The sequence below is a fragment of the Euprymna scolopes genome, chromosome 42, assembly GCF_053919585.1.
Source record: "Euprymna scolopes isolate OS-2025 chromosome 42, ASM5391958v1, whole genome shotgun sequence".
Classification (NCBI taxonomy): domain Eukaryota; kingdom Metazoa; phylum Mollusca; class Cephalopoda; order Sepiida; family Sepiolidae; genus Euprymna; species Euprymna scolopes.
This window is the reverse complement of record NC_136523.1, coordinates 45195772-45208078: the sequence shown is the minus strand read 5'-3', so window position 1 is coordinate 45208078 and position 12307 is coordinate 45195772. Positions and strand designations below refer to the sequence as shown.

Below are 12307 nucleotides of genomic sequence, written 5' to 3'. Positions count from 1 at the left end.
TCACTAAAGATTGTTACTTTAAATACAAAATATGTAACAAATGTAATAAAAAAGGCCATAAATCAACGGTATGCAGGAAAGGAAAATACCGAAAAGCAGAAATAAAGACCATTGGTTCTAAAAATGAGTCTAGGTGTGATAAAAGAAAATATATTAAAATTAAAATTAATGGCTGTAATGTGAACTGTCTTCTAGATACGGGAAGCGACATAAGTATAATTGACGAAGTAACTTGGAAGAAAATTGGGTTTCCAAAGTTACAAAATACAAAAAAAATTGCCAGAAGTGTGTCTGGAAATAAACTAAAATTTAAGGGTGAATTTTTTTACCAATATGTCTCTAAAGGAGAATGCTGTGAAAACCAAGTTATATGTCGTACCGGGAAAAAATTCTAATTTGCTCGTTATAGACTTAATGATTCTTTTTAATTTATGGGGAAAACCCATAAGCTCATTTTGCAATAAAGTAAGTCTGGCGGGTTTAGAAAAGTCTAAACTACCAGGAAAGTTTATTGACGAATTAAAAAAAGATTTTAAAGAGGTATTCTCTGAAGGTTTGGGTTGCTGCACGAAAACGGAGGTGAAATTTGAACTAAAGGACGAGGCTAAACCAGTTTTCAAACCCAAAAGAAAGGTTCCATATTCAGCATTAGAAACTATAGAGAAAGAATTAAAGAGACTTCAAGATATTGGAGTAAAAGAAAAAGTGGACTACTCTGAATGGGCTTCACCCACGGTTTACGTTAAGAAGAAAAATAATAAAATCAGGGTATGCGCGGACTTTTCGACAGGTCTAAATGATTGTCTAAAGGAGCATAACTACCCGCTTCCTACCCCAGAGGAAATTTTTTCGAAGTTAAGCGGAGGAAAAATTTTTACAAAAATTGATTTGTCTGAAGCGTATTGGCAAGTAAAAGTCCAGGAAGATTGTGCTAAGTACCTGACATTAAATACCCATAAAGGACTATTTTCACTAAAACGTTTGCCTTTTGGTTTAAAAGTAGCCCCAAATTTGTTCCAGCAAATTATGGATACAATGCTAGCAGGTTTGGATTTTGCTATGGCTTATCTAGATGACATCCTTATAAGAAGTAAAAATGTGGAAGAGCATAAAATCCACATTGGCAAAGTATTCGAGAGAATATCAAACTATGGATTGAAAGTGGCTCTCGAAAAATGTAATTTTGGGATGGACAAAATTGAATATTTGGGACAAGTGATTGATCGAAATGGTAGAAAACCTAATCCTAATAGGACTGAAGCAATCAAAAACATGCCTAGACCAGAAAATATAGTGCAGCTACAGTCATTTTTGGGACTAGCAAATTATTATAATTCTTATATCCCAAATATGCATGAACTAAGAGCACCTTTAAACGAATTATTGAAAAAGAATAAAAAATGGCTCTGGACAAAAGAATGTGATGAAGCATTCCTAAAGATTAAAAAATGTCTGTTATCGGATTTAGCACTAGCTCACTACGATCCGAAAAAAGAATTAATTGTAGCAGCAGATGCGAGCGAATACGGTTTAGGTGCTGTGCTACTACACAGACTCAAAGATGGATCGACTAAACCAATTATTCATGCCTCAAGGGTTTTGCTACCCGCAGAAAAAAATTATAGTCAGATAGAAAAAGAAGGTCTGGCAATTGTATACGCCAATGAGGAAATTTCATAGGTTCATCCATGGAAGATTTTTTATATTGGAAACGGACCACAAACCTTTGTTATCGATTTTTGGTTCCAAAAAAGGAGTTCCTACTCATACAGCTAATAGGTTACAAAGATGGAGCATGATTCTGTTAAACTACAATTTTAAAATGAAACACCTAGCATCCAGCAAAATTGCACATGCAGATGGTTTGTCCAGGTTGATCCCAAATACAACTGAATTACTTGAAGAAACTGTTATAGCTGCACTAAAAGAAGAAAATGAACTAACAGATATATTAATAAATACTGTTAGGGAACTTCCGGTAACACTTGAGGAAATAAAGAAAGCAGCAAGAACAGATGAATACATTAACAAGATAAAAAAACAAGTGGGACAAAAAGAAAAGAAGAGGAAAGGATTAACAGTTTTTCCATGTTCAAAGTGCGATGAAACTCTAATGTACGCAGATAGAGTGGTAATACCTCAAGTATTACAGAAGAGAATTTTAAAAGAATTCCACATGGGACATCCTGGAATCTCCAGAATGAAAGCACTAATGAGAGCATATACGTACTGGCCTGGAATGGATCAGGACATAGAAAAAAAGATAAAATTATGTAAGGGTTGCCAACTAGTTTTTGGCCTTCGGGACAAGATCAAAGTGTAGTATCTGTTCCGGCAGATACTGCACTTAAGATAATTTGTACCAGTCAATGGAGGGGAAACCCTCTATACTGGGACAATTATTATTTTTGGTAACCAGAGTGACCCCTTTTAGGGGAGCTGGTTTTTACCTCACATTAAAAACGGCCTTGTGCCTAATTTGCTCAGTGGGGGAGCAAATAAATACCATCTGTTCCGGCAGATGCTGCAAGCTATGACTGGCTAGGACTAGCTATGACTAGCAAAGACCAGATGTGGGGGCAACCCCACATGCCTGACCTTTAACCAGCTCCCATTTCCCACCTCTCGGGAGCTGGTCCCCTTTTTCCCTTCCCCCTCCCTTCACTCCTCACATTAAAAATTGGCCTTGTGCCTAATTTGCTCGGTGGGGGAGCAAATAAATACCATCTGTTCTTCAGATGCTGCACTTCTATTTCTTGTTTTCTTTCGGTGGAGGAGAAATCCTTCACGACTGAGACAATTTTTATTTTTGTACCTTTTCTCCACGTTAAAAAACGACCCTGGTGTCTAACTCTGTCCCGTGGGGAGGCATAGTAAATAGGTACTATCAGTCTGTTTTTCTTCACATCCAACATATAAGACTTGATGTATGATTGATTTGTTTTTTTTTTTCTTTTTTTTTTTTTGTTTTGTTGTTATTTTTGCATAAAGTCAAGTGATTAGTTTGTTTATTTTGCTTTTCTTTTTTTTTTTTGTTGTTATTTTTCCGGATTGTGCGAAAAACTATGAGCCTACATTGCTCAGTCAGTAGAGCATCATACTTTTAAGAACATTATCATAAAGTCATCGGGGGGAGGGGGAAATTATTTTTAAATTAACATTTTTTATATATATATGTTGTCTAAACATGTTGATTATTCTATTACCACATATCTTGGTTATTGCCCGGTCAATATCTAACATTTGTTGTATCAGAAATAACCCCTGCCCGGCAATATTTTTTTTACTTAGCAACCCCTGCTAGTACTATTAATAATCTACATAGTAGACCATGATATCTTTAACGTACGTATGTGTGTCACGATTTCCAGATTATAAATTATCCAATCAGGAGATCCTATTCATCAAAAAGGAGAATAGAAGGTGATGAAATTCTACAAACATTGACTTAGTATATAGATATGCTAATTTAATGTTTGTAGTATATTATCACTGTCTATGCTCCTTTTTTAATAAATAAGATCTCCTGATCACCGAAGACGCAATGTCAAAATAAAATAAAATAAATAAAATAAATGTTGTTTTCGGGCCATACTTGGAACTAAAATATCCGTTCTTGGTCTTCTGGCTAGGATCCAAGTTTAGTATCTGGTAAATATTTACATTTAGTGTATCTTAAATAGGTAATCTCCAAAAATACCGTTAGGGCTTACAACATGGCCGCCAGAAGAGTCACGTGATCCGGTTGATCCAAAACATGAATCGCCGTATTACGAAACCGGAAAACGCAAATTTAAAGCAAACTTTGACAAACAAGCATAATAATTAAGTACAAAAACAGTTTTTCAATATCATAATAATAAATAATTTATTTAGAACGGTCATTTTATTTTTTGTTGAGAAACAATCACAGTTTGTTTGTTTTTTAAAACAGTGTTTATAAAAAATATTTTATTCAGAGTTTTTCATAAAAATGGTATTTAAAACAAGGTGTTCATTTTTTTAAGATGTAATGCTATAAAAATATGATGTAAAAAAAAAAAACAGTTTATATTTAAACGAACGTGCGTAGACATTTTGTAAACATTGTTTTTAAAAAATAAAAAATAATACTTCTATTATGTTTAAAACGACTGTAATAGTTTATTTTGGAAGTATATTTCATAAAGAAAATTGACAACCCACTTTAAAAACAGAAATTACGAGTTTTATATATTTTATTCGCAGTTTTTTGTTGGGGGTGTCAAAAATTCCGCCTAAAATTCTGATACACCTAGTCGACTACTTGTTTGTTCTGAATAAAATACTTTTTATAAACACTGTTTTAACTAAAAACAACCTAAGATTGTTTCTCAAAGTTTGCCTATTTTTATAACAACATTATATCAACAAAAAATTAAATACAAACAAATTGTGATTGTTTGTCAAAGTTTGCCTTCAAGGCTGCGTTTTCCATTTGCACGATTCATGTTTTGGATCAACCGGATCACGTGACTCTTCTGGCGGCCATGTTGTAAGCCCTAACGGTATTTTTGGAGATTACCCTTAAATAGTATATGACTAAACCCTCTGCCCGACAATATGTTTTTTACATGGCAACGCCATATATAATATAATATAAAAAATTCCTAAACCCAGTTTTCTGTAAGGGATACAAACACAGACTTTTGAATCACTAAATTGTGTTCAAACCCAGTCAAATCTTTTTTGTCAGCTTATGCTCTAATACTAGTGGAAATTTTTTTTATTCATCTCCTCTTCCAGCAACACTCAAATGGAAAGCATAGAAATGTGCTTTTTAATTCTTTTAAGGAATGTAATTTTTCAGTAGATATGTTACCTTTAATATCTAACCCATTAATATTAACTACCCATGCGGGGGTCGCAGGAATACTTGGTTAAGGACCCAGGCGTGGGGTTAACCCTTTTAGTTCTGATGGACCCGTAGATGTTCTAAGGTCATTCATTTAGGAGAAAGAAACCTTTGAAACTTAACTTGCGTTACTTACCTCATACATCTTGACACCAAACAAAGAGGAGAGAGACCTTTTCAGTCTGGGTCGATGACTTTCCTAGAGCTGGTGACTCAAACAAATTCCAGTTTGCAAACCTAATTTGCTTAAGGAGTAGATAGGCTCTGTTTATTGCCCTGCTTTTATACTCCTTCTTTGCCTATTAGACAGGTGCAGAGGTGTGATCACAGGGACTCAACAGAAACACCCAGTAGTAGATCTTGCTTCCGGATTTGGGCAATGAATGTTGTTCCCTGCTCCTACCACATTACATCCCTTAAAAGTGGGCTTTTGAGTACCATTTATGCCAATGCAATTGGATTGGGTTTGATCTTTCTCTGATAGGTTAAGGGTATCGAATTGATAGTTTCTAGCTGCTGTTTCCAACTGATAGTACAGGAGCTCTAACTCTTTGGTAGCACTTGGCACAGCTGCTCCATCATCAATTGTGCAATATTGAGATGGTCGTTGTGCCATGTTGCACATGAAAAGTGACCCTGCACTCATCTCCGGTGGGCTTTCCCGAGGCCACAATCCTGTAGAGGAGAAGTCGGCTGACGGTCTACTTGTGTTGCATGTTTGGTATTCTGTACATCCACTTTGTCCAGCACCTCTCACCCTAAAATTGAAACATTTGAATAAAACAACATGGCAGTTCAGTCAAAAAATTATGATTAAACCAGGCTTAAACTCAGATAAAACCAATTTGCCTCCTCCTTTGAGGCTTACATTCATGAATATCCATGGGCTTAGAACTAACTTAGATGATGTTGAATCATTTCTCCTAGTAAACACCCCAGATATCTTAGCGCTAAGTGAAACTAACCTACACTCTTCTATGTTATCTCCCACTTTGCCGTAAGAACTCAGACAGACATATGCATGGACTTAGAGTCTATAATCGAACCCCCTCCCCTTGACCAGAGAAACAACACTAGAATCATACGACCAGGCCTTTATGTGCTTTAGACTTAACATGCAACATACCATTTACTACTTATATTTTCTCTCGACTCAGGACTGTATCCTAATCAACCAAGTCTCTGACAGCATAGATACAGCACTCTCCCTCGATACTAGTGCATAAGTACACGTATTTGGTTACTTCAATGTCCACCACAGTAATTGGCTTGGATTCTCTACTTACACAAGTGCAGCTGGTAGCTTCTCTATATCTCACTGCCTATCACAGACGGTTATATTCCCGACACGTTTCTCAGATCAGCAAGATCAACATGCCTAACTTCTATATCTATTTCTGATCACAGTTCCCAATGATTGTGTAACAAATTCCCATAGCCAACTCAGGAATGCTGATCACGCTGTGATAATGATAGAAATCGCCTTAAATTATCGACCCAAAACTGAAGAGACATTGCTCAAAACAACAAGGTATTATAAGAAGGCTGATTGGAAAGCTATCAGGGATCTCATCAGAGATGTCTGATATGGAAATATCTTTTCTCTTCTCGCTGAACAGTGTGCAAATGAGACCATTGAATGGTTCAAAAGTGCAATTGAAGCACATGTTCCCAATCGGAAATTCTATAGCAAATCCCACTCTCCCCTTTTGCCTGTTATAGAGTGTGGTGTCCTCAGTCTACTTCTACTTATGCAGCTGCCATTGCTCAAAGGCAGCATGCATGCTACAGCTTTAACCAGTACAAACAGACAAAAGTTTATAGAAGTTAAAAGTAATTGTAAGAAAGAAATAGCGACAGCTAAGAGAGAATATATTGAAACCACAAGGAAACGTGTTGAAGCACAGAAATTAGGAACCCCTGATTTCTGGAAAATCTACAACAGTGTAGTAAATAATGGGCAATCAACAATTCCCCTCACTATCCAATGACCATGAGGTTGTTTGCATGGCAACCGAGAAGGCTAACATGCTTGCCAGTCAATTTGCCTCAAACTCCACATTGAACTCAGCAAACCACTCCCTTCCTGACTTTCCTTTGTGGACAGACGCCACACTAGATAATCTGAAAATTACCCCTTCTCAGGTGCATAATATCATAAAAATCCTAGATACCTCAAAAGCATGTGGACCTGATCTCATCCCAACTGTGCTATTAAAAAAATGCTCCGCTGAGGTTGCTCCAGTTCTCTCCAAACTTTAAAACAAATGCTTAACAAATCTTGTTTTCCTGACTGCTGGAAAACTGCTTCTGTTGTACCAGTTTACAAGAATTCTGGTGAAAAAAACTGACCCATTAAATTATCACCTCATTAGCGTCCTTCCACTTTTCGCCAAAATATTTGAGTCCATAATAAATCAAGCTCTAGTCCATCACCTTACAGATGCTAAACTTCTGATCAAACAACAATATGGATTTAGGCAAGTCTGTTCTACAGCAGATATCCTAACTGTAATCTCTGAATGTATATACCATACACTGGACAAAGCAAGGGAGAGTAGAGCAGTAGATATATTTAAGGCTTTTGACAGGGTTTGGCAAGATGGTCTTCTCAGGAAAATGAGATCATATGGTATCATTGGACGAATACTGAACAGAATTAAATCATTCTTAAAGAAGAGAAAAATCCAGGTCATCCTCGATGGTCGTACATCTAAACAATATGATATAAATGCAGGTGTACCTCAGGGTTCTATCCTTGGACTTTGTTATTCCTAATATTCATAAATGACCTCCCTGATAAAATTGTCTCTGAGATAGGTATATTTGCTGATGACACCACACTCTATAACAGGCAAGAGGGAAAACAAATGAACACATATCTAAGGAAATGGTAGAAAAACTAGAGGATGACCTCCAATCTGTAGTGGAATGAGGACAAAAATGGATGGTCTCATTCAATGCTGCCAAGACTAAGCTTATTTCCTTTAATAATTACAAGAAACCTTCTCAACCACCAATAGCAATGGCTAAAGATACATTACCTGAAAGTACTTCTTTCAAACTTCTGATTCCTGCTTTCCCAACTGTACTGACATGCAGAAGTTCAAATGTAATGGGAACAGACATCTTGTTGCTGAACTCCCTACATAGTATCCCTGCAACTTATGGCCCTGATAGTAGCCCCCTGTGCCTTGTTTGAGGTGAAAATGGAAATTGAAAAAAAAGAAAAGTTATATACCAACTTAATGGCTCTGTTCAGTCTCGAAAGACAATGGATACCCTCTGTAAGGTTAGCCGTGCATGTAATTGTGAGGCAAGGGTTATGCGCAATCCCCCAACTACACCTCTTCCAAATCGGCGCTGCTCGAGTCTAGTGGCAAAGAGAAGTGCTAGACGACTGGAAACAATGCCGAGATAAGCGGAGAGCACATACAGCACCTGGAATTCCAAAATGGTCACCCATTTTAGTACTGACCAGGCTCAACGTTGCTTAACTTCAGTGATCTGATAAGAACTGGTGTGTCAATGTGATATATACTTCTTAAGCTATGGTTAAAATAACAACTAGTGTTTCATGAAGTGTTTATAATATAAAGCTACAAGCTACTCAAGGATAAAGGTTAATAAGATGGAATTATCGTCAGAAACAAGTTCGAATATTTGCAGGGATGGTTCTAGATGACGACGCTGTAATTTGCAATGAAGCATGGCAATGTGTGACACAGATCGAAAACCCTTCTGAATAAGTTCTGTTAATGGAAAAATTCTGCCTGATGCTATGCACACAGAGAAGGAAAAGAAATTTTTTTCATTGTTGTGGTAGTAAGACGAGTTTCTGCTGTGAATGTTTTATAAAACGATATATAAAATTAAAAAGAATCAATACTTAGAATAAATCAATACCATTTCCTTACCTTCTTGGATAGTTCCAGTACATTCCAATAATTGCGCTAATTCTCTCCAAGCGACAGGAAGGTTCACATGTTTGCCAATGCCAAAACTATTCAGACCAACACGACGCTGAAATAGGAGCAATAACATAATATAAAAAATATTGCGTTCCGGAATTTTTTATAGACTGCCATTATATATAAACATTAGGAATGGGACGATTCCAGTATTTTTACCGATTCCAATACAATTACCGATTCCATATTAAATTCCCGATTCTGATACAATTACTGATTCCGATTCTTTCTAAATCTCTACATATTTAACTATAAAGTCGTTATTTTTCATGATTACCGTAAAAAACACATGTTAAATGTGTAGATATTTTCTTAAACGTAAGGATACATTTGCGAGGGATGATCTATCGATTTTAGTTTTACTAATAATAAGTTAAATTCAACAGATATTCACTATTTTAGTATTACTATCAGTGGTAGAATATTTTTCTTTAAAGAAAATCAAATAAAAAAAAACAATAAAAAGAATAGTTGTTGGCATTGGAAAATAGGCACAAAATTCTTCCGATTCCGATACTCCAAATATTTCCGATTTTTTCAATTCCCGATTCTGATTCCAATTAATCGATCCAACACTAATAAAAATTTTATAAAATCAACAGTAGGTTCTCTACAGTGCAATGTAAACTACAATGTATTGTGAATATAGTCACTATGAGAGGCATGCATCAACTAGAGCAGGCAATTAATCGATTTGACAAATGGGCTATTTTATCGATTTCAATGACAATAAAAATATAAGAGTGTGCACATTCGTTGATCATCATGCAATTCCTGGCAACATCGGATCATCCTGCTAGTATGTTTTATTTTGCAAGCACACATGCCACATTATGCACCACTAATAAACAACATACTCAATAGAAGAATTTTTTCTGTAACAATATGCACAAAAGTAAGGTTAAAATTTTAAAAAACGAAAAATTCTGTTGGGGGGAATGAAACAAAAACAGAGCTTCGAAAAGACATCCGACACTAGTCAGCTCACCTACCAGAGAGAGAAAAACAATCATTGTACGACTAAATTACCACTGCTGCTGATTGAAGCAATTTCGACGCAGGCAATCGACTGGGTCCGTCAATGTAAAATATTGTAAAACAATGGTGTAGTAAGCACTAAAACGAATTACTCAGAAGTTTCGAGAGATTTTTTTTTTTATACCTATAAAGAAAACTCACGATTTTTATTAAATATTCCCTCTTACATGAGCGTCCGTCAACGTAAAAAATGTTATTAAAACAAACAATAAAATGACTTAATCACAGTCGCGATTATTTTTGACAAATTCTTAAAGATTGAGACTTTTATTTTTAACCCAGCGGACACTTGTTTTTTTCATCTTTGTAAAATAAATAAATAAACAAGTTTATTTTTTATTTTAGTTTTTTTTTTTTAATTTAATTTTACAAGTGACCTTTTTTTTTAATTTCAATTTCGTAACATAATAGCAATGTAACACTACAAAATTTTTTAAATAAAGTAGAATAAATCCCTGTAGATTGAAGCAATATTTCCAATCCCGTGTGCCTCTTTTGGGGGAACTAGTTTTCCACACATGTAAAACATTAGTGTCTGCGACAATATCCATTATTAATTTCGGAAAAATTCCCTTTTCAAATGGTAAGCTTAACAGATCGGTTCTGAACCGATCTGTTAAGCTTACCATTTGAAAAGGGAATTTTTTTCCGAAATTAATAATGGATATTGTCGCAGACATAACAAGTAAGACATTTATACCTAATACAACTGAATAAATATATGTATATATAAAATATATGTATATCCTTATTGATTTGTAAATCTCCACTTGTTCTCGTCTTCTCTCACCAACAACGACTATATTTCATTCCTCGCATTGTGACAGCCTTCTAAATCTCTACTACATACCTATCCCACACAATGCTTCAAGCAAACTACATATCAATCCTATATATATATATATATATATATATATATATATATATATATAAAATACCATTTATAACATTATTTTTATATACCCACACCCAATCGTGCTACAGCAGGATATAGTGGAAATTTCACACTGTTCACACTGTTGTATTTCTGCTGTATGTAAAAGAATGAGAGTATGTTTTTAAAAAAATTTCGAACGGCCAAATGAAAACAGAGCTCCAAAAAACATGTCCGACATTAGTAAGCTCACCTACCAAAGAGAAAGATTTTATCAGCTTATCCTATTTATATGTTATATTTTGCATACTATCTTTTTGCATAGTTCATATATGATGTTATGGAGCACTAATAAGACGTCTGTAATGTTTGATGGGGGGGGGGATTATTCCGGCACTTCTGCATGACAGTGACATGAGGCAAATGTGTGTATTTTAGTTTCCAAAACCACCGACAGATGTCACTTGTCAGCCAAAGAACAGGGGTCGATAACCTTTTCTAAAAGTGCATGGAAACTAAAATTATATTTTGCTACATTTTTATACAATTTTTCTGTACAAAATAAAACAAAAACAAATTATTCTGAAACCTCTGTAAATGTTTTTAAAATTATATTTTGCTACATTGACAAACAAAAATTATATTTTGATATATGTTTATACAATCTTACTGTAAAAAAACTATTTTTGTGTAAAAAACAAAACAAATTATTCTTAAGCCTCTATAAATATTTCATGTTTTTAAATTTCGATATATGTTTATACAATCTTACTATGAAAAAAAAACTTTCTGCAAAAAAAAAAAATGTTCATAAACCTCTATAAACGTTTCATGTTTTTAAAATTCTATTTTTCTCCATTGACAAACTACAATTATATTTTGATGCATTAAATCACTCATTGAAAAGAAATTATATTAATACATTAAAATCATATTTTGATAATATTGTTTTATTCAATAAATGTTTCGATTTTCATATATTTTTGTGTTATTTTGTTATATATTTTCGCGTTATTGTAAACACTTGTGAGATTCACATAATGAACGCTTGATGTCATTTCTCTTTTGAAGAACAGGGGTCGATAACTCGTCTTTGTTGCTAATATGTCACTGTCATGCAGAAATGCCATTGTTTCTACTACGAAATTTAGACGCATGTAAAATAGTTAAAAAATTTTATTAGAGGGAGTAAACAAAGACAGAGCTTCAAAAAAGACATGTAATACTAATCCATTGTTCTTCAGTATTTCTATTGTGAAGCGATTTATTAAAATAAAATTTCAAAAAAAGGAAATTATTGAAAAATATACAATAAAAATTAACAAAATTATAAAAAGATAAAAAATAACACAATTAGTCTTTATTTGCACTTTTAATAACAAAATTTAAAAAAATAAAAGTTTTTTATTTTATTTGAAATTTTATAAGAAATATGTTTATGAAATTATGAAAAGATAATTTTTTTTTAAAAATTTTAAAACTAAAAGTTTTTTATTTGAATTTATATAATAAATATATGATTATGAAAGTATAAAAATAAATTTATTGAAT

General features: G+C 34.1%; 1 protein-coding gene across 2 annotated transcripts in view; it reads right to left on the bottom strand.

The window, feature by feature from the left end:
• Window positions 1–12307, bottom strand: part of LOC145267073 (transmembrane protein 232-like) — a 288020-nt gene that overhangs the window by 260218 nt on the left and 15495 nt on the right. For both annotated transcript variants that reach the window (XM_080123035.1, XM_080123034.1), the window contains exon 4: window positions 8791–8896. In XM_080123035.1, the coding sequence (XP_079979161.1) occupies window positions 8791–8896 (106 nt within the window). The remainder of the gene's footprint in view (window positions 1–8790; window positions 8897–12307) is intronic.